Source organism: Osmerus eperlanus, chromosome 16, assembly GCF_963692335.1.
Source record: "Osmerus eperlanus chromosome 16, fOsmEpe2.1, whole genome shotgun sequence".
Classification (NCBI taxonomy): domain Eukaryota; kingdom Metazoa; phylum Chordata; class Actinopteri; order Osmeriformes; family Osmeridae; genus Osmerus; species Osmerus eperlanus.
This window is the reverse complement of record NC_085033.1, coordinates 9,314,660-9,339,305: the sequence shown is the minus strand read 5'-3', so window position 1 is coordinate 9,339,305 and position 24,646 is coordinate 9,314,660. Positions and strand designations below refer to the sequence as shown.

Below are 24,646 nucleotides of genomic sequence, written 5' to 3'. Positions count from 1 at the left end.
ATTTGTGCTGGTGGTTGAGGATGGAGTACATGTGAATGTTAATTGATGGTCGTGTTGAGGTCATGCTGTGGTTGTGTTGTGGTCGTGCAGATCACCCAGCTGAACTCCCTGATCCACATGCTGCTGGGGGAGCTGACCCCTGGAGACAGACAGAAGATCATGACCTTGTGCACCATCGACGTGCACGCTCGGGATGTGGTGGCCAAACTCATCACGCAGAAGGTCATCTAGGGATCATCAGACTGACATAGCCAGTAGCTATCTTTATCTCCAACAATAGCCTCTCTAACGTGCGTTTGTGTGTGTGTGTGCATGTTTCCTAGGTAACCACAGGCCAGGAGTTTGCATGGCTGTCCCAGCTGCGTCATCGCTGGGATGAGCAGACCAGACATTGCTACATCAACATCTGTGACGCCCAGTTCCAGTTCAGCTACGAGTACCTGGGGAACACCAACAGACTGGTCATCACACCACTGACTGACCGGTACACACACACACACAGGCACACACACACAGGCACGCACACACACAGGCGATCTCAAGGTTTCCCTCTCCTCTCCGCAGGTGTTACATCACACTGACTCAGTCCCTCCACCTGACGATGAGTGGCGCCCCCTCTGGCCCGGCGGGAACAGGGAAGACTGAGACCACCAAGGACCTAGGCCGCTCGATAGGCATCATGGTCTATGTATTCAACTGCTCAGAGCAGATGGACTACAAGGTGTTTACTATAGCAGTCCTTAACAAGAGGATGAGGCAATGGATATGGGAATTTTGACCCAGTCGGCTCTCTCTCTCTCTCTCTCTCTCTCTCTCTCTCTCTCTCTCTCTCTCTCTCTCTCTCTCTCTCTCTCTCTCTCTCTCTCTCTCTCTCTCTCTCTCTCTCTCTCTCTCTCTCTCGCATGCTCTCTCTCTCTCTTGCTTGCTCTCTCTCTGTCTCTTTCTGTCTCTCTCTCTCTCGCTTGCTCTCTGTCTCTCTCTGTAGTCCATAGGGAACATCTACAAGGGTCTGGCTCTGACTGGAGTGTGGGGCTGCTTTGATGAGTTCAACAGGATCTCTGTGGAGGTGCTGTCAGTGGTCGCTGTTCAGGTCAAAACCATCCAGGACGCCATCCGCAACAAGAAACAGAGGTCGCACACTTTCCATGACACATGACAATTCTGTTTCATCTACATTTATAATGCCATATACGGCAGTTATCTAGCCATCTATCCTCCCACCCACCCATCCATCCTTCCATGTATATAACCATCCAGCCGTGTGTGTAGGTTCCACTTCCTGGGAGAGGAGATTGAGCTGAGGCCATCTGTAGGCATCTTCATCACTCTGAACCCGGGCTACGCAGGGAGGGCGGAACTACCTGAGAACCTCAAGGCCCTCTTCAGGTCACACACACACAGAGAGTTCCAGCAGTATACCACTGTAAATTCAGTCCGTTGTGTCATATTAAATCCATACTGGATGTGAGTGTGTGTGTGTCCTCAGGCCCTGTGCGATGGTGATCCCTGACTACGAGTTGATCTGTGAGATCATGCTGGTGGCGGAGGGCTTCATCGACGCTCGTCTGCTCGCTCGCAAGTTCATCAGCCTGTACACGCTCTGCAAGGAGCTGCTGTCCAAGCAGGTAGTGTTCAACAGAACCATGTCTGGAGGTCTGTCCCTGAGCTCCGAACCTTAACCTCTGATCTGAACCATGATCTCTCCCCCCTTATGATTCTGTCTCTCCCCCTCTAGGACCACTACGACTGGGGGCTGAGGGCAATCAAGTCAGTGCTGGTGGTGGCAGGGTCCCTAAAGAGAGAAGACAGGAGCAGGCCAGAGGAACAGGTACACACATTCACTCCTTATCTTACAGTAATACTGATATTGTCTTCTTACAGTAGTCTCCTATTGTGTACTGTAGGCCCTGAAGAGTGGTTTTAAGATCCCTGTCGGACTCCCTCTCCCTCACTCTGACCCTCCCATTCCTCCCCCTTTCACCCCCACCCCCTCCCTGTCACGGTGTGTCCAGGTGCTGATGCGAGCGCTGAGGGACTTCAACCTTCCCAAGATAGTGACCAGTGATGTGCCCATCTTCCTGGGCCTCATCGGTGACCTGTTCCCCCTCCTGGACGTGGCCCGCAAGAGAGACCCTCAGCTGGAGACGGCCGTGAGGCTGTCTGTCAGCGAGCTGCACCTGCAGCCGGAGGAGAACTTCATCCTCAAGGTGGGGTGTGCGTGTGTGCGTATGTGTGTGTGTGTGTGTGTCCAATATGAAGCCCTCCATGCTTGTGTTGCTAGGTGACCCAGCTGGAGGAGCTCCTGGCTGTAAGACACTCTGTGTTTGTCGTCGGAGGACCTGGAACAGGGAAGAGCCAGGTACACAGACACACACACACTCTCTCTCACACACACACACACCACTTGATGTTGTTGTTAATGTGTGCTGGTGCTTGTGCCTCAGATCCTGAAGACTCTCCACAGGACCCATGCTAATCTGAAGATGAAGCCAGTGTGGACAGACATGAACCCCAAGGCTGTGACCACAGACGAGCTGTTTGGGTTCCTGCACCCTGCCACCCGGGAATGGAAGGATGGTGAGAGGTGCCAGGCTGCAGGGTTCAAGAGCCTGGAGGGACTCTACTGTTACTCTATTATTTATGCTCTCTATTGTGGTGCTACCTGGTGATAACTGTGTGTGTGTGTGTGTGTGTGTCAGGCCTGTTCTCCTCCACCATGAGGGAGCTGACCTCTGTCAGCCATGATGGACCCAAGTGGATCGTCCTGGACGGAGACATCGACCCCATGTGGATAGAGTCCCTCAACACTGTCATGGACGACAACAAGGTGGGGGAGATGTGTTCTCATCCTTTTGTTGTCCTTACAGTGTGTGTACCAATGGTATCTGTTTCATAAAGTTTCTCACTTGCTCACCCTCTCTCTCTCTCTCTCTCTCTCATTCTCCCTCCCTCCTTCCCTCTTTCTCCTTCTCACCCCTTCTCTCTCCTCCCTCTCCCCAGGTGCTGACCCTGGCCAGTAACGAGCGCATCAGCCTGTCCTCCTCCATGCGTCTGCTGTTTGAGATCTCCCACCTGAGGGCTGCTACTCCAGCCACCGTGTCCCGTGCCGGCATTCTCTACGTCAACCCCCAGGACCTGGGCTGGAGCTCGTGAGTCTCTCTCTTTCTCACACACACACACACACACACACACATCCACACTCACATGCAAACAGATACACACTGACATACACACACACGTATTGAGACTCGCACAATGATTATTTCTTGGTCCCTCCCCACAGGTATGTAACAAGCTGGATTGACACACGACAGGCCCAATCAGAGCGGGCCAACCTGACCATTCTGTTTGATAAATACGTCCCATACTGTCTGGAGCAGGTCCGCTGTAACCTCAAAACCATCACTCCCATCCCTGAGAACAGCATGGTGCAGGTGGGCACACACACACACACACTTGTGAAGTTCTGATTGAGTATTGAATGATTGATTGATTATACTGCTCTGTAGTAGCATATTCAAATGTTCTGATCTTGTGTTGTGTGCTGTCCAATCAGACTCTGTGTTCTCTGCTGGACTGCCTGCTGACGGAGGAGACCACGCCCACTGACTCCCCCAGAGAGCTGTACGAGATCTACTTTGTCTTCGCCTGCGTCTGGGCCTTCGGAGGGGCACTTTTCCAGGACCACGTGAGTCTGTGTGTGTTCATGTTGTATAGCATCCGTAGATATCCTCGTATTTGTATCTATAAACAAGCCATAACCCTGACTTATCTCCCTGCCTGTCTATCTTTCTACCTGGTTACCTGCCAGTCGGTCTAATGACCTGTCTGTATGTCTCATAGTTGCTAGACTACCGAGCAGAGTTCAGTCGCTGGTGGTCTAAGGAGATGAGGGCGGTGAAGTTCCCCTCCCAGGGCACTGTGTTTGACTACTTCATAGACTCAGACACCAAGAAGTTCACTCCCTGGAGCGAGAGGATGCTTCCATTCGAGCTGGAGCCAGATGTACCACTACAGGTATAAAGCTGATAGAGTGTGTGTGTGTGTGTCTAAATTCCACATCAGTACTTACTGTGTGTGTGTGTGTTTCAGACGGTGCTGGTTCAAACAGCCGAGACCACCTGTCTGACCTACTTCATAGACCTGCTGCTCCAGAGAGGCAAGCCGGTGATGCTGGTGGGGAACGCCGGCGTGGGGAAGACCATTCTGGTGTCGGACAAAGTGGCCAAGCTGAAGGAAGACTACGTGGTGGCTAAGGTCCCCTTTAACTACTACACCACCTCGGCCATGCTGCAACGTGAGCCCCCCATCACTAATACGCCCTAATACACCACCTTCGTCTCATTACTTACACTGAGTCAAGTACTTGGTACAAATGGGCGGTTTGTGGATGGGTTGAAGAATTTTCGGGAAAATAGATGGATGAATTGATATAGCTAAGTGTGTGAACATGGCAGGTGTGCTGGAGAAGCCGCTGGAGAAGAAGGCGGGCCGTAACTATGCCCCGCCCGCCACCAAGAGACTCATCTACTTCATAGACGACCTCAACATGCCTGAGGTGGACGCCTACGGAACCGTGCAGCCCCACACACTCATACGCCAACACCTCGACTACAACCACTGGTGGGATACACACACACACCCACACACACACAGGATAAAACTGTGTTTCTCCTTGTTCATAACCTCTAGTGAAAGCGGTGGATATGATGGGGTGAGTTAGGTGTGTGTGTGTGTATGTGGACAGGTATGACAGGCAGAGGCTGGTGTTGAAGGAGATCCATAACTGCCAGTACATCACCTGTATGAACCCTACAGCTGGGAGCTTCTCCGTCAACCCGCGACTCCAGGTAGCACACACACGTACGGTACACTACCACACACACACTCATACACACACACAATCCCAGACTACACTCAAAACACACTGTAATCTACACATTTTCAAGTACGAGGTAATTCAATCTCTCATCCCTCCCCCCCCCCCCCCTTCTACTTCGTCCTTCTTTCTCTCAGCGACATTTCTCCGTCTTTGCGGTCCATTTCCCTAGCGCTGAGGCGTTAGCCACCATCTTCAGCAGCATTCTGTCGGCCCACTTCCTCCAGGGGGGCTTCAGCTACGGGGTCTCCCGCTCCGTGGGAACCCTCATTCAGGTGGCGTCCTCATCAGGACCTGTCCCCTCTCTCATCTCTCCCTTGTCGGCCCATCCACCTTCTCGTTCCCTTCTTCTCTTGTTTCTTCCAGGCGGCCATCTGTCTCCATCAGAAGATCAGTCAGAACTTTCTCCCCACAGCCATTCGCTTCCATTATATCTTTAACCTCCGAGACCTCTCCAACATCTTCCAGGTATAACACACGCGCCCACACATGCACGCTGTACAGTGATGGATGATTCAGACATCGTATGGAGTGTATCAATCATAAATATCTATCTCTCCTTCCATCCTCTCACTCTCTCTCTCTCTCTCTCTCTCTCTCTCTCACCACCCTTCCCCTCTCTCTCTCTTATTCATGGCCCATCCTCTCTCTCCAGGGTATTCTGTTTGCCCTGCCAGAGTGTGTGCGGTACCCCATAGACCTGGTCCACCTGTGGCTGCATGAGAGCTCCCGTGTCTACTCAGACAAGCTGATGGAGGAGAAGGATGTGGAGCTCTTCAACAAGATCCTCCTGGACACCGGCAAGAGATACTTTGAGGTGAGGGACTGCAGGAGGGACTTTGGAAAGGACTGCTTTTGTGAAACTATTGCTGGAATAGGATGTTGATCTGTTTGTGTGTTTGTGTGTGTGTGTGCGTGTGTATCTAGGGTATAGATGAGTCTATCTTCATCCACCAGCCTCTAGTGTACTGTCACTTTGCTCATGGAGTGGGAGAGCTTCGCTACCATCAGGTCAGTCTCTCACTGGAGCCTGGGCTAAAGCACTGGGCTTTAGGACTGAACTCCTAAACACCTGGTCCTGGACACCTCGTCACCTTCATCCTCTCCCTCTCTCTCTCTCTCTCTCTCCCTCCCTCCAGGCGTCTGACTGGGAGAAGCTGAACAAGACCCTGACCGACGCCCTGGAACATTACAATGAGCTGCATGCCGTCATGAACCTGGTGCTGTTTGAGGAGGCCATGCAGCACGTGTGAGACACAAACCCCAAACCTGGACACTGACAATGCCAGTCTTTTAGGATAATGAGAACTTAGTGTGTGTGTGTTTGTGTGTTTGCACGTGTGTGTGTGTACAGGTGTCGTATCAGTCGGATCCTGGAGGCTCCCCTCGGCAACGCCCTGCTGGTGGGCGTGGGGGGCAGTGGGAAGCAGAGCTTGTGTCGACTGGCAGCCTTCCTCAGCCTGCTGGAAGTCTTCCAGATCACCCTGAGGAAAGGTTACGGCATCAATGACCTCCGGGTAGGACCACACAGCATGGGCGGTCACATACAGTGGGTCATAGTCCTGGTGTAGGTGAGAGGAGTTGTTGACATCTCCCACAATGCCTCTGCCTGCCCCCCCCCCGCCCCCCTTTCCAGAGTGACATAGCAGCGTTGTACATCAAGGTGGGAATGAAGAACATCGGTACTGTCTTCCTCCACACAGACTCCCAGATCCCTGACGAACGCTTCCTGGTGCTCATCAATGACATGCTGGCGTCAGGTGTGGGTTAGCATGCACCTGTCTGTAGCTGGTGTTCTAGTCTGACTCCTGTATCCTAGGGAGTGTTCTAGTCTGCCTCCTGTCTCCTAGCTAGTGTTCTAGTCTGCCTCCTGTCTCCTAGCTAGTGTTCTAGTCTGCCTCCTGTCTCCTAGCTAATGGTGTGTTGTGCGGCATGTCTCCAGGGGACATCCCAGACCTGTTCACTGAGGAGGAGGTGGATATGATCGTCATGTCCATCCGCCTGGAGCTGCGGGGCCTGGGACTGATAGACACCAGAGACAACTGCTGGGCCTTCTTCATTGAAAGGATACGACGACAGCTCAAGGTCTGGAGACTGCTGACTATGTTACTACACTGCATGACTGTTCCTGCCCTGATATCTTATAACCTTATAAAGTTAATATTTTATCCTCTCCTCCCCTCACCATGTAGGTGGTTCTGTGTTTTTCTCCGGTGGGCTTCACATTGCGGACACGTGCCCGGAAATTTCCGGCACTGGTGAACTGTACAGCCATAAACTGGTTTCACTCCTGGCCTCAGTCAGCCCTGCAGTCAGTCAGTACCACCTTCATAGAGAAGATCCCTGATCTGGAGGTCAGGACACTCTCTCTCTCTCATCTTCTTTAGTAAAATGTTGATCTGTGCCAATAGAAATAACAATAGTTTCAATAAAGTGTACATGGCTAATAGTACAGTCTGTTGATGTTTCTGTATTCCCTATGCTTCCATGAACATCAGCCCAACGTCCGTGCATCCATCAGTGAGTTTATCTCCTACGCACACACAAGTGTCAATGAGGTGAGGAACTACCTAACAGCAACACAATGCCAACAACTTCCTGGTCCCCTCTCTAACATCACATGCTCTACCCAACCCCTACATTACCCTCCAGGTGAGTGTGAAGTACCAACAGAATGAGAAGCACTTCAACTATACCACACCAAAGAGCTTCCTGGAGTTCATGAAGCTGTACGACAACCTGCTGGGGAACAAACGCAGAGAGCTCACCCAGAAGATGGAGAGACTAGAGAACGGCCTGCAAAAACTGCAGACCACCGCGTCACAGGTCTGAGAAAAACCGGACACTTCCACTTTGGGTCAGACAGACACCGGACAATCACTGTCAGAGAATTCAACCTCCGTCAGAAACATGAGCTCTCACGGCCTCCTCCTCTCCATCTCTCTCTCACTCCATCCCTGTCTCTCTCTGCCTCTCGCTCTGTTAGGTGGAGGACCTGAAGGCTAAGCTGGCGGTGCAGGAGGTGGAGCTGTGGCAGAGAAACACAGACACTGAGGCTCTCATCGCAAAGATCGGACAACAGACGGACAAGCTGAACCAGGAGAGAGAGGTGGCTGATGCAGAGGAGCAGAGGGTGAGTGTGGGGGGATTATGAAAAACACTTTACCAAGTTAACCTGACACAGCCTGAAAAAGCATTGATGCAGTAGATGTGTACATGCATACATATTTCATTATATTTTCAGGAATGCTGATATATATATAAATCTTTAGAGAAAATAAAATAAATAGACCTGACCAAATCCACATTGGTCAGGTCTATAAACTTGATTTAGTGGGTTAAAATCCACCTGTGAATTGCTTTGGATAAAAGCATCTGCTACATGAATACGTTGTTGTTATTATTAGTATTATTATTCACCTGTACAGGCTGAAAGTGCATATTTCTCGCTGTGTGTGTGCGTGTGTGTCAGGTGGCAGCTATCCAGGCGGAGGTGACTAAGCAGCAGCAGGAGAGTGAGGACGACCTGGCCAAGGCTGAACCTGCCCTCCAGGCGGCTAACGCTGCCCTCAACACTCTCAACAGGGTGAGGGATACAGGGATGGCACATTGCTTTAAACAGGGATTGGCCTACATAACGAGGTTAGATTTTCTCCACAATGTTTGTGCTTCTCCACAAAATATTTGTGTGCGGTCTGTGTGCATGTGTCTTTGTGTGTCCAGTTGAACATGACAGAGTTGAGGACGTTCCCCAACCCTCCTGCCATCGTGACCAACGTGTCTGCTGCTGTGCTGGTGCTGCTGTCTCCGCAGGGTCGCATCCCTAAAGACCGCAGCTGGAAGGCTGCCAAGGTGGTCATGAGCAAGGTGAATGTCGGGGCTTGGGGAAAAGGAAGTAGACAAGGTAGGGTCTAGGTTCAAAGGTAAGGAGAACAGGTAGGGGCCAGGGCGAGGGAGATGCAGATTGGGGAGTCCTGATAGACTCACTGAGTTCTCTGGCCCCACCCTGTACAGGTAGATGACTTCCTGCAGGCTCTGGTGAACTTTGACAAGGAGCACATCCCAGAGGCCACAGTGAGGTGTGTGAGAGACGAGTACCTCAGCGACCCGGAGTTCAACCCGGAGTTTGTCAGGCTCAAATCCTCCGCCTCCGCAGGCCTCTGTGCCTGGGTCATCAACATCATACGTTTCCACGAGGTATGTACACACACAGGAGCACTTCTTTTTCTCTTCATTCATTACAAGTCCTCCCATGTGTGGGTGTCTTGACAGTGGTGTTGTGAGGGTGTTCTGTTGTGACAGGTTGTGTCATTTCTCCCCTCCTCTCCTGCTGCCTGCTCCAGATGTATGTAAGTACAGCTCCTGTCTCCTTCTCTGTATGCCTAGGCTGGACACCATTGCAGGACTGTTTACCTGGATATGACTGAATACTACTAGTACCTGCAGTGTTGTTTTGCATGTCACGTTCGGTTGTGATGTGTGTGTGTGTGTCATGACTGTGTGTTTTCCTCAGGTGTTCTGTGAGGTGGAGGTGAAGAAGATGAGTCTGCAGCAGGCCAACGCTGACCTGGCGGAGGCTGCAGAGAAGCTGGAAGTCATCAGGAAAAAACTAGCCGTGAGTTGGACTTCCACACGCTCCGATTCTGTCTTTTTTTCCACTCTCTGACTGTGTGTGTGTGTGTGTGCATGTGTGTGTGTGTACCAAAGGAATTAGATACCAGTCTGGACACTCTGACGGCTGCATTTGAGAGAGCCACTTCTGAAAAGCTGCGCTGTCAGGATGAGGTCAACCGCACCAACAATACTATAGAGCTAGCCAATCGCCTGGTCAAAGGCCTAGAGGTGAGGACACAGGCCAATAGGAGCTCTGCTTACTGAATCCTAAGTTTGCACTGTAGCTCGAGGCTTACATTTCTCATGTGTGTGATTAATGTGCATGCGTGTGTGTGTGTCTTCCAGAGTGAGAACGTGCGCTGGGCCCACACTGTAGCTCAGTACCATGAACAGGAGGAGACACTGTGTGGAGATGTTCTCTTGACAGCAGCCTTCATCTCCTATGCCGGCTCCTTCTCCAAGAAGTACCGAGCAGAGCTGCTGGACAACCTGTGGATGCCCTTCCTGCGCTGCCAGAAGGTCTGTGCATCGCTCTGTCACTGACCTGAGATGGGACACATTACTAACAGCTTGTTAGTAGTGATGGATGAGGGACAGTCAACCTAAGGAGCTTCCCGTTTCCTAACTTCTCCTCCCTTCATCCCTCCATCCCACTCTCAGAACCTCATCCCTATGACAGCAGGCTTAGACCCAGTGTGTATGCTGACGGATGATGCTACAGTCGCCCAATGGAACAACGAGGGGTTGCCAGGAGACAAAATGTCCACTCAGAATGCGACGATTCTCACCAACTGTGAGTGGTCACAATGCCATTCTAATATCCTGAGGGCTGGGCAAGGTTATGACACATTTGTGCATGCTTGTGTGTGTGCGTGTGTGTGTGTGTGTGTGTGTGTGTGTGTGTGTGTGTGTGTGTGTGTGTGTGTGAGTGTGTGTGTGTGTGTGTGTGTGCGTGTGTGTGCATTCCTCCAGGTGAGCGCTGGCCCCTCCTCATAGACCCACAGCTGCAGGGCATCAAGTGGATCAAGAGTCGCTATGGCAACCGCCTGAAGGTGGTGAACCTGGGTCAGAAAGGGTGAGAGGACAAGACCTCCATCTTCTCCCTGCGTGTCACCCGTTCTTCTGTCCTCTCCCTGATCCCTAACATGACTGTACATGTTCTCTGTACACCGCGTGTAGATAAACCAGGTGTGTGTGTGTGTGTGTGGTAGGTATGTGGATGTGATAGAGCAGGCAGTGGTGATGGGAGACCCAGTTCTCATCGAGAACCTAGAAGAAACCATGGACCCTGTCATAGACCCTCTACTGGGACGGCACACCATCAAGAAGGGCAGGTAACACACACACACACTCACACACTTGACTCTTCTGATTTCACTTCCTTTGTTTTAGTTTCTCTGATATACTTTCTCTCACACATGTCCACTCACCTAACCATACATCTGTGTGTCTCCTAGCTGTATCAAGGTGGGGGATAAGGAGTGTTTCTTCCACCCAGCCTTCAGACTGATCCTGCACACTAAGCTGGCTAACCCCCACTACAAGCCAGAGATCCAGGCGCAGACCACCCTCATCAACTTCACTGTGACCAGGGACGGCCTGGAGGACCAGCTACTGGCCCAGGTGGTCAACCTGGAGAGGCCCGACCTGGAGCACCTTAAGGTGGGGCCGGGGCTCCGAATACCTTCCCTTTCCTCTCTGGGTCACTGTACCTCTGGTAAGTTGTAGTTGGTCTATGCTTCTAATGTGTGTGTGTGTGTGTGTGTGTGTGTGTGTGTGTGTGTGTGTGTGTGATAGAGTGACCTGACCAAGCAGCAGAACCTGTTTAAGATTGAGCTGAAGGTCCTGGAGGATGAGCTGCTGACCCGGCTGTCTGCTGCAGAGAGCAACTTCCTGGGAGACAACGTCCTGGTGGAGAAGCTGGAGACCACCAAACACACGGCCGCCGAGATCGAGATGAAGGTCGGTTAGTGAGAGAGGGAGGGAGAGAGAGAGGGAGAGGAGTGGTTGTGAACGTTTGTTTGCTCTGAACCTCTCCTCTCCTCCATCTAGTCGTGTCCTCAACTCTCTCTCCTCCTCTCGTCCCCCTGGTGTCCTCCCCAAGGTCCTGGAGGCCAAGGTGAACGAGGTGAAGATCAACGTGGCCAGGGAGCACTATCGCCCTGTGGCCGTCAGAGCCTCCCTGCTCTACTTCATCATGAACGACCTCAACAAGATCAATCCCATGTACCAGTTCAGCCTCAAGGTGACAACTCTACTCCACAGCAGACAGTCAAACGTCCATGGTCAGGTCTCCTGTTCTGCCCAGTTCCATTCTGACCCAGTATAATGACACTCCCTGTCTCTGGGTTGTTTGTGGAGGCCTTCAACGTGGTGTTCCACAAGGCGGTGGAGCTGGCGGAGGGGAGTGAGGACGTGAAGAGCAGAGTGAGCACACTCATAGACGGCATCACCTTCTCCACCTTCAACTACATCAGCAGAGGCCTCTTCGAGAGAGACAAGCTTACCTTCACAGCTCAGCTCGCCTTCCAGGTGTGTGCGTGTGTGTACGTGTGTGTGTGTGTTTATGTGTGTGCACACGTGACAGTGTAGTATTTCCCTCCTCCAGCTGTTGTTGATGAGTAAGGAGATAGACGTACGAGAACTCGACTTCCTGCTACGCTTCAACATTGACCACACCTACATCAGCCCTCTGGAGTTCCTGTCTAACACTGCCTGGAGCGCCATCAAGGTACACACACGCACACCCACACTCATGCTCACGGTGATTTGCATATCTTTAGGTCAGAGAAACACTTCACTAACTTTATGTTTATGTTGAGTGGCACATCAATGAGGCCTGTGATGCAGAGACAGTGTCTTCTTTGCTCAGACGATGAGCTTCACAGATGAGTTCCGGGGTCTGGACCGGGACATCGAGGGCTCTCCTAAACGCTGGAAGAAGGTGGTGGAGTCCGAGTGTCCTGAGAAGGAGAAGCTCCCGCAGGAGTGGAAGGGGAAGAGCTCCCTGCAGAAGCTCATCATGACGAGAGCCCTGCGCCCCGACAGGATGACCTACGCTGTCAAGTTACACATCCCCCTCTCTTCATCTTCCTCCCTCCTGTCTTCCTCTCCCTCAACCCCCAGCTTTCAAGTTACACCTCTCATTCTCATCCCCCTCTCAGTACTCCTCTCTTCCACTCTATCGACCCCCCGCCCCCACCCCCGGCCCACCCCATTTGCATGCACACGTCTCCAAACCTGATGAGGTAGTGGTCTTTCTTTGACTCGCCCTCCCTCCTTCTCACGGTCCCGGTAGGAACTTTGTGGAGGAGAAGTTGGGGGTTAGCTACACAGAGGGGAGGAAGACAGAGTTTGCCAAGTCCTTCAGAGAGAGTGGTCCTGCTTCGCCCGTCTTCTTCATCCTCTCACCTGGAGTGGATCCACTCAAAGACGTGGAGTCACTGGGTAGCGCACACACACACGCACACATACTGTGTACAGCTCATGATGGACCCTAATTTAGATGGCATCCTGTTGTGGCTGACGTATGCTTCCTTCTGTGGTTTCCATGGTACCAGGCGGGAAGTTGGGCTTCACCATCGACCTGGGGAAGCTGCACAACGTGTCTCTGGGTCAGGGCCAGGAGGCTGTGGCTGAGGTTGCCATGGAGAAGGCAGCTAAGGAGGGCCACTGGGTCATCCTGCAGGTCATCTTTCTCTCTCTCTCTCTCTCTCTCTCTCTCTCTCTCTCTCTCTCTCTCTCTCTCTCTCTCTCTCTCTCTCTCTCTCTCTCTCTCTCTCTCTCTCGATCTCTGCTATCTCAGCTAGGCAGACAGACAGTGCTCTGGTGTTACTCTGTCTGTGTGTGTGTTGTCTCCTGTAGAACATTCACCTGGTGGCTCGCTGGCTGGGTACCCTGGAGCAGCTGCTGGAGCGTTGCTGTGAGAACAGTCACCATGACTACAGGGTGTTCATGAGTGCTGAGCCTGTACCCACAGCTCAGGAACACATCATACCCCAGGTACACTCACACTCACACACACCAACACACATACTTGTGAATGCACCTTGAAACAGTGAGCCTTTCCTCATGCAGGGTATCCTGGAGAACGCTATCAAGATCACCAACGAGCCTCCCACTGGCATGCATGCCAACCTGCACGCTGCCCTCGACAACTTTGACCAGGTGTGTGTGTGTGTGTGTGTATAATGAGTAATGTCACAACCACAGGTCAAACCAGGCTGTTTAGGTCCCACTGGTTCCTTCCCCCAGTACAGTCATGCTGTGTCTGTTTTGTCGCCCTCTGTAGGACATCCTGGACCAGTGCAGTCGAGAGCAGGAGTTTAAGACCATCCTGTTCTCCCTGTGTTACTTCCACGCCTGCGTGGCTGAGAGGAGGAAGTTTGGTCCTCAAGGCTGGAACAGAAAGTACCCGTTCAACACTGGGGACCTCACCATCTCTGTCAACGTGCTCTACAATTACCTGGAGGCCAACTCACAGGCAGGGCTGTGTGTGTGTGTGTTTCTAGATGACTGAAAGAAAGAGGGGGAAGGTGCTAGTGATGATGATGATGATGATGATGATGATGATGATGATGATGATGATGATGATGATGATGATGATGGTGGTGGTGGTGATGATGATGATGATGATGATGATGATGATGATGATGATGATGATGATGAAGGTGCCGTGGGAAGACTTGCGCTACCTGTTTGGGGAGATCATGTACGGAGGTCACATCACAGATGACTGGGACAGGAGACTCTGTAGAACCTACCTGGAGGAATACATGCAGCCCAACCAGGTCTGTGTGTGGACAGTAGATGTGTGTGTCTGTGTGTGTGTGAGATAGAGAGAGAGAGACAGGGAGAGACAGGGAGAGAGAGAGAGAGAGAGAGAGAGAGAGAGAGAGAGAGAGAGAGAGAGAGAGAGAGAGAGAGAGAGAGAGAGAGAGAGAGACTTATTTGTGATTGACTGTGATTGCTCCCCTGTCCAATCATGTCCAATCATGTTCTCCGTAGTTTGATAGGAAGTTGGCTCTGGCTCCAGGCTTTGTGATTCCTTCTAACTTGGACTACCAGGTAACAACAGCAATTCATGTTCACGAGAAATCCATGCAGCGACAGAGCACAAAAAGTACAGCGCTTCATTCGTTCATCAGGGTTACCATGGGTACATAGACGAGATGCTGCCCCATGAGAGCCCAGTGCATTATGGGTTACACCCCAACGCAGAGATCGAGTTCCTGACGGTGACATCAGACAACCTGTTCCACACCCTGCTGGAGCTGCAGTCACCTGACGCCGTCATGGGGGAGGGGGTCTCTCAGACCATAGAGGAGAAGGTGTGTGGACAACACACACATACACACACACACACACACATATACAGATACACATGGGGTCAGATGGCTGAGCGGTTAGGGAATCGGGCTATTAATCAGAAGGTTGCCGGTTCGATTCCTGGCCGTGCAAAACAACTTTGTGTCCTTGGGCAAGGCACTTCACCCTACTTGCCTGTACTGTAAGTCGCTCTGGATAAGAGCGTCTGCTAAATGACTAAATGTAATGTAAATGTACACAGGCACTAGGTGAATCTATCCCTCTGTGTTGTCCCCATCTCCCAGGTGAAGACCATTCTGGATGAGGTGCTGGAGAAGCTTCCAGAAGAATACAACATGTCTGACATCACGTCCAAGACAGCAGAGAGGTCTCCCTACATCCTGGTGTGCTTCCAGGAGTGTGAGCGCATGAACATGCTCATCTACGAGATACGACGCTCCCTCAAGGAGCTCGACCTGGGCCTCAAGGTGCTTCTCCTGGTTTCTGGGTCTCCTATGACCACGAAACATATTTCGTATTTTTGATATCACTATAATACTGTACTGTAAATACACCGAGACGGTTTCAGTGATGTTTATATTAGTCAGAATGTCTTTGAACAGTATAGTAAGCTGACGTGTGTGTGTCTCAGGGAGAGCTGGCTATCTCCTCCGAGATGGAGCAGATCCAGACAGCTCTGTTCTTCGACAACGTTCCAGACACCTGGACCAGGCTGGCCTACCCTTCCACCTACAGCCTGGCACTGTGGTCCGTGCATGTTTGTGGGTGTGCTACCATAGAATCCACAGTGCATATTGTGAGATTGGAATCTCCTAACCAGAGTGAGTGGTCTCTCTTTGTGTGGGTGTGTGTGTGTGTGTGTGTGTGTCTGAGTTAGGTATAATGATGTGTTGCTGCGCTGCAGAGAGCTTGACAGCTGGACTCAGGACCTGTCCCTGCCGAGTGTGGTTTGGCTGTCTGGCCTATTCAACCCCCAGTCCTTTCTCACAGGTAAACACACACACTGTCAATAGTAGTGAAACATAAACACACACCCATCTTTTCTTCAGGCAGAAGGTAACACGGACACACGGTCAGACCAGACTCTGTCGTGCAAACACACACACATGCACCCGCTACACAAGCCCCTCGTTGTCCCTCTCTCCAGCGGTGATGCAGTCTCTGGCCCGCAAGAACGAGTGGCCCCTGGACAAGATGAACCTGACCGTGGACGTGACCAAGAAGTTCAAGGAGGAGTTCAACCAGCCAGCCAGGGAGGGAGCCTACGTGTATGGTCTATACATGGAGGGTACGGAGAGAACACACACCTGTCATGTTATATATGGACTAGAGAGAGAGAGAGGGGAGAGACGAATAAGTCGTAAATATAAAACAACAAAAGGACCTATTAACATGATGGAAATGTTGAAGAACCATCGATCTGCCTCTGTGTCCCTGTTTCTGTCTCTCTGTCACGCTGCCATATGAGTCTGCCCCCCTCCCCCCCTCCAGGTGCGAGATGGGACACCCAGAGTGGGGTGATCAGCGAGGCCCGCCTGAAGGAGCTAACCCCCTCCATGCCCGTGATCTCGGTGCGCGCCGTGCCCAACGACCGCCAGGAGACCAGGAACATCTACGAGTGCCCGCTGTACAAGACCAAGCTCCGCGGAGGCACCTACGTGTGGACCTTCAGCCTCAAGACCCGGGAGAGGCCGGCCAAGTGGGTGCTGGCCGGGCTGGCCCTGCTGCTCAGCGTGTGAGGGCGGCGGGGAGAGGAGCAGTCCTCGTCTCTCTGTCTCCTCTGTCTGAGATAGGAGTGTTGGGGGAAGTGGAGGGGGGTTTGACGTGTCGTAGAACATCTCAGAGGCTGAGGGAGATGTGAAGGGACCCTGCTGTGTGTTCTTCATCTGTACACCCGGCCGGACGGTCTAATAGATCAGCATTATTGAAACAAAACTGTCTTTGTCTTTCCTTTTATTGAAAAATGAAACAATATACAGAGAAAACTGCAAGGACAATTTCACACGTTTGATCACAGTAAGAATGGACAAAGTCAAAGCTTAGTGTTGGGGACAAATCAAAAGTCTAAATGATCTAAAAGCAGGAGGAAGCACCTCTCTCGAGCTTCAAGTGCTATACAACCTATGTGACACTGGCATCTGTGTCTATTAGTTACATTGGCACAGCAGGTACACCTTATTAAAGGCTAGTCACTGGGACTACAATGACCAGAAAACCAGCGGTCAGAACCACACTTCCCATAATACATTAGTATAATTGCCTACAACTTGACACATAAGGATCTTTATACATTTTGCAATGATATAAAAGGTATGGCTGAACAAAAAACAAGTGTTTGTAAATACCCAGCTTTTTGTGTCCCAAATCTTGCCCAATCAGTGTGTGTGTGTGTGTGTGTGTGTGTGTTTGTCAAGATATCCTAGTCGCTGTCATCAGACCATCCCAGCTCTATCATGTCCATAGCAGTGGCGGCCATGTTGATTTTACTTCCCTGTCGAACACTGCAGCTTGTAGACGAGTTCTGATTGGATGAGGACCGCATGCTCACCTGCACCCCCGAGTGACCTATGACCCCTATCTCCCCCCTGATCTTCTGGCTCACCCCCAGGTCGCTGCGCTGACCTCTGACCCCCTGACCTCTGACTCCTACCAGCTCCCCCAGATTCATGTTGATGTCCATGTCTTTTAGCCCCTCCATTTCCCCCATATCCTCCATGTCCAGAGACAGCATGTCTTCCAGCCGTCCCATCCCCCCCGGAAAGCCCTTCAGCATGGTCTGGAGCCTCCCTCCCTCCACCCCTCTCTCCTCCTGCCTCTGCTCCACTATCTCCACTTCCCCCCATCCTCCCTCCCTTTCCTTCTCTTGCTCTCCTCCAAACCCGCCCTGAAAGCCCCGGAGCATCGTGGTCAGCCTCCCACTCCTCTCCAGCCCTCCGCCCCTCTCTCTCTCCCCCCATCCCCTCTCCTCCCTATCGACTAGTCCTCCAGGAAAGCCCCTCAGCACCACCTGAACCCTCCCCCCCTCCATGCTGCCGCCCTCCTCCTCTCGCTCCCTCTCCACCCATACCTTCTCCTGCAGCCCCCCCTCGCCCTCCACCTCCCCCAGCACTCCCTGGAACCCCCTGAGCATGGCCTGCAGCTGGCCCCCCTCCAGGCTCCCCGTGCCCCTCTCGGTCCCCCCGTCGAAGGTCCTCTCCCTGTCTCCGTTGCTCAGGGTCCTGATGAGGCAGCTCAGGCCTGCCGTGGCACAGTTGGACTCCTGGGACTGGGATCTGAAGAACGACTCGGACCCCAGGCCCCGAGGCAGCACCGGTATGGGGGGGAAGAACTGACAGAGACGAAGGGTGAAGGGAGAGGAAGGGGTCGGGGGGTGAGGGAGAGACAGGGGAGATGGGGGAGAGAGGGAGAGGATGAAGAAAAGAGACAAAGCGGAGAAAATGTAGGGAGAGACAAATACCTCGTCATACATCGTCAATATAAAACACAAGAGGACCTATTAACATGATGGAGATGTTGAAGAACCATTCTCTGGGTTCTGCATCCTGTCAGAACACCACTACTGAGGTTTTCCACTCACAGGAGTGACATTGGACCTCTCCATGAGTCTCTCCTCCCACAGGCGCAGTCTCTGCTCTCTCTCCTCCAGCTCCTTCTCCTTGGAGCTCAGGTCTCTCTCCAGCGTACGCAGCCTCTCCAGGGTCGACTCAATCTCACACCTGCCAAGACACACACACACCTGTCAAGACACACACACTTTACTGACTTCATATCGAGATCTAGCAGCTGCCCAGCTCCTGCTTTTCTCTTCCAATGTTACAAAGTTTTCCTCTAGGTGTCACTGTAAGGCTACCAATATGTAGATGCCATAGACAGAGCCCCACACACGTAAACATCATCAACTCTCACAGCATCTAAATATAGACTGACATCTGACTCAGAACCATATCTCTCTCCCAAATTCCCCCCCCCCCCTTCACTCCACCCCTTAACCCCCTTGCCCTAGTTCTATCTCCTCTTCCCCCACACTCTCTCTCCCTTCTCCTCCGCCCATCCAGGTCTTTACACCACCCATGCTACAAACTTCCCTCATAATTGATTGCCTTATTGCATACTTCTTATTATTATGCTGCATTATTGCATACTCTTGTCAAACTCGCACAGAATCTCTCGCCCCTCCCCCGCCCTCTCTCCCTCTTATCCCTCCCCCTCTGCTTCTACCTTCCCCTTGTCCCTCTCTCCTTGTCCGCTGTTCAGCTTTTCATACTTCACATATATTCTCCAGATTTCTGTCCACTCTCATGCTGCCCCCTTTGTTTCCTACACTTGACTTCTAGCTGGCCCCCTCAGAAACCTCTTGTGCTACCTCTTCCTCGCCTCATTGGTATCCTCCCTCTCTCTTTCTCCCCCGCACTCTTTCCCTACCACACTGTCTCTGACTCTCTCTCTCTCTCTGACTCTCTCTCTCTTTCTGTCTCTCTCTCTGTGGAAACAAGCAGGGTAGTGAAGGAATCTTACATGGAGACTTTCCAGGGGGCTTATTATAGACCAAAGCGCAGAGTACAGGGTCACACATTTAGCTTCACTCCTGAGAGAGTTTGAGAAATGTGTGTATGTGTGCATGTGTGTGTAGGGTGAGTGAGTTAGTGAGGGACTGGGAAAGAAAGAAAGAAAGAAAGAAAGAAAGAAAGAAAGAGAGAGAGAGAGAGAGAGAGAGAGAGAGGGGGGATGGAGAGGGAGAGGGAGAGGGAGAGGGAGAGGGAGAGGGAGAGGGAGAGGGAGAGGGAGAGGGAGAGGGAGAGGGAGAGGGAGAGGGAGAGGGAGAGGGAGAGGGAGAGGGAGAGAAAGCCATAATCGGTACAGTAAGCAAAGTCTGAGCTGCCTGAATCTTTGAGACAGAAACGAGAGAGTGCAGAGCTGGCTCCCTACACTCACAACCTTCCAGGAAACCCCTGGACACACACACACACACTTACAGCCTCTACAGTCTGAGAAACGCTCATCTCCTTTCAAACAGGAATGTGGGTGTGTATACCTCCACTTTTCCTTGTTATGTAGGAAGGAGTTACACTGGTCTGGCAGCCGGCTGTCATTAGACATGGTCTCCAGGGTTCCCAGAACCTGCTTAAACATTGGGCGCTCCTAAAACACACACACACATACGGATTCAAATAACACAATGTTTACTTGAGGATCATTTGATGCCATAATCAACGCAAATATTTATAAATGAATAAAACTTTCTGCCGTCTCAAACCTTCTATTGTGACTCACTAGTAAGTACACCATAGTTGTGTGTGTGTTAGAAATGTCATCCTTGACTCCTGACCTGTGCCCTCTTACCTTAGGCTCAGCCTGCCAGCATTTCTTCATGAGGTCTGCAAAGCTGGCTGGACAGCTGCTGGGAATGGTCAGTCTCTGGAACACACACACACACAAGACAGACAAGACTACTGAGCAAAACCTTGTACAAGAATGGAAAGAAGCTCAGATGACTTCTATGTTCACATTTAAAGTTAGAGCCCAGAAATTGAATATTCCTATCAAGGGTCTCCTTAAAATGAGGGGCTCTGGGCATGGCATCTGGAGTTTTCTCTTGGGATTACCACTTTAAATATCTCAGACAGAGAGAGTGGGGAAAGATAAAGCGAGAGAGGGTAGAGGGAGGTAAAAGGATAGGGGAATAGAGGAGTAGAGGGGGATAGAAGGAGAGCTGGATTGAGGGATAAAGTAGGTAAAGGGAGAGGGGGATAAAGGGATAGAGAGGATAGAAGGAGAGGTGGACAGAGTGAAAGAGACTGTGGGTTATTTAGGGAAAGCAATTGGACTGGAGCCAACATCCTTCCCACAGTACCCAGGACTCATGTTCTCTGATCTGTGTGTTAGTTCAGGAGAGAGTGTAGTTTGTTGCTGCCCTGAGAGAATGAGAAGAAAGAGACTGTGGTGTGTTTGTATGTCATCCCGAGGGAGAAAGGCTGTTGTGTGTGCCTGTGTGAGGGAATGAGAGACTGCTGCGTGTGTGTTATGGGAAGGGAAGGAGGTTCCATTGGATAAGTCAATTACTGGAAAGCATACCAATACATAGTGCAACCCCTCCACCCCCAATATTGCTCTGGTTCTTTTTACACACACACACACACACACTCTCTCACACACACACACACAGTAAAAAAAAATCTCCAGGCAGAGAATCTGGCACAGCTCCACAGTAGTGTATCCCGGCCTTACAAGAGCAGCGGGTTGACATCAACCCTAAAAATACCCCTCCCCACCTCACAGTGGAAACCATGAGAGCATCACATTGTTCCTTGAGCTCTGTATCTGTGTGTATGTATGTGTGTATGTGTGTGTTGGGTGTGTGTACCTCTTGTTTCTCCACCACCAGCCAGGCTACCTGCAGTCCTTCAAAACCTTTGAATGGGACCTCTCGAGTCAGCATCTCCCACAGCACCTGACAAGACAGTTCCGAAAGCAGGAAGAAGTTCAGAGATACACACACACACACTCACACACACACTCAGTCAACCACACTCACACAATAATCTCTTATAGGGCTTCTTGAAAAGAAAAACTCTCAAAGACCTCTGACATACAGCACAGTCTGTACATTCTAACACACACACACAGCCTCACCACGCCATAGGAGTAGGTGTCACAGGTCTCGGAGACAGGGAGACTCTGGATGACCTCAGGGGCCATCCAGGGGAAGGTGCCGACCACGGTCATGTGAGTGGTGTGGGACAGGAACTTAGACGCTCCAAAGTCACAGATCTAGAACCCAACACACACAGAGCGTTCAGCACGACAACTCAGCCTGGAAGTAAACACACACACACACACAGACACACACAGACAGACAAACACACGTGCTTGAGGTACCATACCTTTAGCACTTTGTCTGCTGTCACCACCACTGTAAAACAGACACAGGTGCATGGAGTCAGGTGACCAACGTAACACATTGGCATTCATAAAGGATTGACAGTTCAACCATTAGGTGAGTGTGGATGACAGTGTTTCCCATCAGAGCATTACCGTTGCGTGACTTGAGGTCTCTGTGAATGACTTTGACAGGAGCTTCTGCATGGAGGTAATGTATTCCTGTGTGAGGGCAATAACAAACACGTGATCTAACTGCAGCCTCTTTTCCTCCAAACATCCTGGAATGATCTGGAAAGAAAGAACTGTGCATGTGTTTGGCATGCGTGTTACAGCAGTATGTACCTTTGGCAATGTGCATGGCCCAGGTCATGATCTGCTCCATGTCCATCTCCTCACTCTGCTCACTGGATAGGTACTCATACAGGGAACCCCCACTGGCATACTCTGGAGAACCCAACACAGACACACACAAACACACACATACCCTGTTGACCTTGGGCCACTAGTTCACCATCACACTTTAGATCAGACACATGTAGACAGACATTCACACACACATGCAGGCAGACTGTCCAGACCTGTCAATCCCTCCCTGGACTCATTTATCACAGAGAGTTGAGAACTGTCAGACCCAGATTAGCACCTCAGCAACACACACGGTGGCACACACATGTGCACACACTGATACATGCACATCTAGTAGGTATACACAGTCTGCTGTAACATATAAGTCTGGTGTTCAGACCTAGACTTGTTTAAGACCATGGAAAATAACCCTGTGGAGGATAGAATAGGTCAGATGGTGTTACAGGAACCCAGGTTATTGGAGGTTGTCAGAGTTTTATTTGAACCACATGACCACAAAAAGACACATCAAAACAGCATGGCTTGAATTTCAAATGTTCTGCCAGTAAACTCACACACGTGCACTCACAGACAGAAAAACACACACGTTATTTCAACAGCAGTCTGACCTGTGACAATGCCGTAGTTTGGGGCTTCCAGAACAGCTCCATAGAACTGAATGATGTTCTTATGGCTGAGGACACTCAGAATCTCAGCCTGAAGACAGAGAGAGGGAGAGAGAGAGAGGGAGGGAGGGAGAGAGAGAGAGAGAGAAAGGCCGAAAGAAAGAGAAAGAAAAAAAAGAGAGATTGAGAGAGAGAGAGAGAGATGAGCTCGAGATGTAGTACCGTGCACAACAATTTACAGCTCACAAGAATACAGACACCACTGATTCCATTCGTGTGTGAGGGCCGAGGAGTCTTTGTTAAGCCTTGACCAGAGCACCTGCTCTCTGATTGCTCTTGGCAGGTCTGCTCTAGTAACCAGTGTTTGTGGCAGCATCTGTGTACAGTCTCAACCCTTCACACCGGGCTCTGACTCTGGCTGGCCAGAGACACCACACCAACATGGTAACTACGGCATCAATCATCTGACCTGACAGAGGCTACAGGTCATATTGCATGTGAAGCAACAACTCATTACTGACTGCCAATGTACCATGTATCCACTTCACTGAGTCATGGAAGAATTTATTATCATACATTATCAGTACACTGTTATAGACTGATACAAGCCCTCTTTCGTTTGAAAGAGTTGCTCTATTTTGGGGGGGGTTCTCTGTGTTCCTTGGAGGAGTTCCTTGTCTCCTCCTTGTATATGACTGCTCCTTCAAGGGTTTTGAATTAGAAGAGGCACATTTTCAAAAACGTAGGTTGAGTGTGTGTGAGTAATGACAGGTGTGTTGGCTTGTGCTGGCTTTTGTTGGCAGTGCTCGTGGCTTTCACCTCCTCTACCAGTGTAAACAAGCCATGGCAACAGACCTCTGGTGATCATCACCCCCCAGAAGGAAGCTGCCAACCTAACCCACTGGCAGCTCCCTCAAGCCTGCCGGACACCAGCAGCCCCCCCAACGCTGGGCCTGTCACCCTGTCCAACACCCACTGAGTCTGGGCTTCATTCTGTGGCAGGAGCCCATCTGTGGAGATCCCAGGGTTCCTGCTGCGAGACTCCCACAGTCACAGAACCAGAGCTGACCTACACTCCCAACCCTCCCACACGCACACTTGCACAAGTGCACGTAAACACACACACACACACACATACATACATACACACAGGACAGCTAAGTACTGTCTCGTGCACACTAACTCAACTAGACCCACACAAAAGGAGGAACGGAGGAGCATTCATCAACAAATACTTAATACACAATACAAGGGGGAAGGAGGGCGAGGGAGAGAAGAGGAATGGGGAGGTATGTTCAAGATAAACACCACACTTCCATTTGGAAGACAACAGAGTGGGGAGGGAGTGAGGACGGGAGAGAGAGAGGGAGGTGGCTGTGTATAACCATTCACCCCTGAAACTATCATAGGCATGGGAGAAGCCATTATGGCACCGTGCTCTGACACATCAGTTTGTCCGTACGAAATACACACACGGTCGCAGATACAACACGTGAACGGACTCAATATGGCTGTATTAGGAATGGCTAGGAGCCCTCAGTTCAATTGTGTTCGCCTGTGTGGTTAGGGTTAGTGGTTGTGGTTTGTGTATGTGCCTTTGTGTGTGTGTGTGTGTGTGTGTGTGTGTGTACTGTGTCTGTTTCTTTCTTACCTCTGTCTCGATCTGCAGTAGTTTTTTCACGGCCACCTCCTTGTCCTGAGATATCCAGTGGGCTCTGTAAACACTGCCGAAGCTTCCTCCGCCACAGTTCTCATGGAAGCGCAGGTCCTCATGCTGGATCTGCACGAACGACGCTCCAAGGGACGACATGGCATACTGACAAACACACACCACCACCGCTGCCGACGCTCAGAACACACACACACACACACAGAGAACCGAGCGGAGAGGGAGAGATTGACGAGAACCACCGGGGAATCGTAGCTGAGAGAGGACAAACTTCGGATAACAAGAGAGAGAAAAGGGAGAGAGAAG

The 24,646-nt window shown here is 51.2% G+C and overlaps 2 protein-coding genes across 2 annotated transcripts in view; one reads left to right on the top strand and one right to left on the bottom strand.

Moving 5' to 3' along the window:
* Positions 1-17,152, top strand: part of dnah9l (dynein, axonemal, heavy polypeptide 9 like) — a 26,147-nt gene extending 8,995 nt beyond the window's left edge. Inside the window, exons 32-89 of the mRNA XM_062480907.1 lie at positions 91-222; positions 324-484; positions 565-721; positions 986-1,131; positions 1,270-1,386; positions 1,487-1,625; positions 1,736-1,828; positions 2,013-2,207; positions 2,282-2,359; positions 2,445-2,577; positions 2,700-2,827; positions 3,001-3,149; positions 3,284-3,434; positions 3,557-3,688; positions 3,844-4,017; positions 4,093-4,297; positions 4,458-4,623; positions 4,748-4,850; positions 5,017-5,154; positions 5,246-5,347; positions 5,535-5,696; positions 5,807-5,890; positions 6,019-6,128; positions 6,234-6,396; positions 6,516-6,639; positions 6,822-6,964; positions 7,072-7,233; positions 7,378-7,437; positions 7,532-7,705; positions 7,866-8,012; positions 8,352-8,465; positions 8,603-8,746; positions 8,894-9,076; positions 9,393-9,494; positions 9,587-9,721; positions 9,839-10,012; positions 10,154-10,286; positions 10,466-10,568; positions 10,705-10,827; positions 10,951-11,155; positions 11,291-11,455; positions 11,598-11,738; positions 11,855-12,025; positions 12,102-12,224; positions 12,366-12,559; positions 12,792-12,940; positions 13,054-13,181; positions 13,358-13,495; positions 13,571-13,660; positions 13,785-13,976; positions 14,164-14,283; positions 14,501-14,560; positions 14,641-14,823; positions 15,106-15,288; positions 15,453-15,568; positions 15,699-15,811; positions 15,969-16,109; positions 16,313-17,152. Of these exons, the coding sequence (XP_062336891.1) occupies positions 91-222; positions 324-484; positions 565-721; positions 986-1,131; positions 1,270-1,386; positions 1,487-1,625; positions 1,736-1,828; positions 2,013-2,207; positions 2,282-2,359; positions 2,445-2,577; positions 2,700-2,827; positions 3,001-3,149; positions 3,284-3,434; positions 3,557-3,688; positions 3,844-4,017; positions 4,093-4,297; positions 4,458-4,623; positions 4,748-4,850; positions 5,017-5,154; positions 5,246-5,347; positions 5,535-5,696; positions 5,807-5,890; positions 6,019-6,128; positions 6,234-6,396; positions 6,516-6,639; positions 6,822-6,964; positions 7,072-7,233; positions 7,378-7,437; positions 7,532-7,705; positions 7,866-8,012; positions 8,352-8,465; positions 8,603-8,746; positions 8,894-9,076; positions 9,393-9,494; positions 9,587-9,721; positions 9,839-10,012; positions 10,154-10,286; positions 10,466-10,568; positions 10,705-10,827; positions 10,951-11,155; positions 11,291-11,455; positions 11,598-11,738; positions 11,855-12,025; positions 12,102-12,224; positions 12,366-12,559; positions 12,792-12,940; positions 13,054-13,181; positions 13,358-13,495; positions 13,571-13,660; positions 13,785-13,976; positions 14,164-14,283; positions 14,501-14,560; positions 14,641-14,823; positions 15,106-15,288; positions 15,453-15,568; positions 15,699-15,811; positions 15,969-16,109; positions 16,313-16,560 (8,199 nt within the window). The 3' untranslated portion in view covers positions 16,561-17,152. The remainder of the gene's footprint in view (positions 1-90; positions 223-323; positions 485-564; positions 722-985; positions 1,132-1,269; positions 1,387-1,486; positions 1,626-1,735; positions 1,829-2,012; positions 2,208-2,281; positions 2,360-2,444; positions 2,578-2,699; positions 2,828-3,000; positions 3,150-3,283; positions 3,435-3,556; positions 3,689-3,843; positions 4,018-4,092; positions 4,298-4,457; positions 4,624-4,747; positions 4,851-5,016; positions 5,155-5,245; positions 5,348-5,534; positions 5,697-5,806; positions 5,891-6,018; positions 6,129-6,233; positions 6,397-6,515; positions 6,640-6,821; positions 6,965-7,071; positions 7,234-7,377; positions 7,438-7,531; positions 7,706-7,865; positions 8,013-8,351; positions 8,466-8,602; positions 8,747-8,893; positions 9,077-9,392; positions 9,495-9,586; positions 9,722-9,838; positions 10,013-10,153; positions 10,287-10,465; positions 10,569-10,704; positions 10,828-10,950; positions 11,156-11,290; positions 11,456-11,597; positions 11,739-11,854; positions 12,026-12,101; positions 12,225-12,365; positions 12,560-12,791; positions 12,941-13,053; positions 13,182-13,357; positions 13,496-13,570; positions 13,661-13,784; positions 13,977-14,163; positions 14,284-14,500; positions 14,561-14,640; positions 14,824-15,105; positions 15,289-15,452; positions 15,569-15,698; positions 15,812-15,968; positions 16,110-16,312) is intronic.
* Positions 16,760-24,515, bottom strand: LOC134036564 (mitogen-activated protein kinase kinase kinase 20-like). The gene is made up of 12 exons (XM_062481561.1): positions 24,323-24,515; positions 22,675-22,762; positions 22,043-22,144; positions 21,854-21,919; positions 21,703-21,731; positions 21,452-21,589; positions 21,183-21,269; positions 20,162-20,236; positions 19,854-19,960; positions 18,399-18,537; positions 17,889-18,149; positions 16,760-17,852 (listed from the first exon to the last, which is right to left on the bottom strand). The coding sequence occupies exons 1-12, from the start codon at positions 24,479-24,481 to the stop codon at positions 17,241-17,243; spliced, it is 1,863 nt and encodes a 620-aa protein (XP_062337545.1). The 5' UTR covers positions 24,482-24,515; the 3' UTR covers positions 16,760-17,240.
* Between the last annotated feature and the right edge of the window lie 131 nt (positions 24,516-24,646).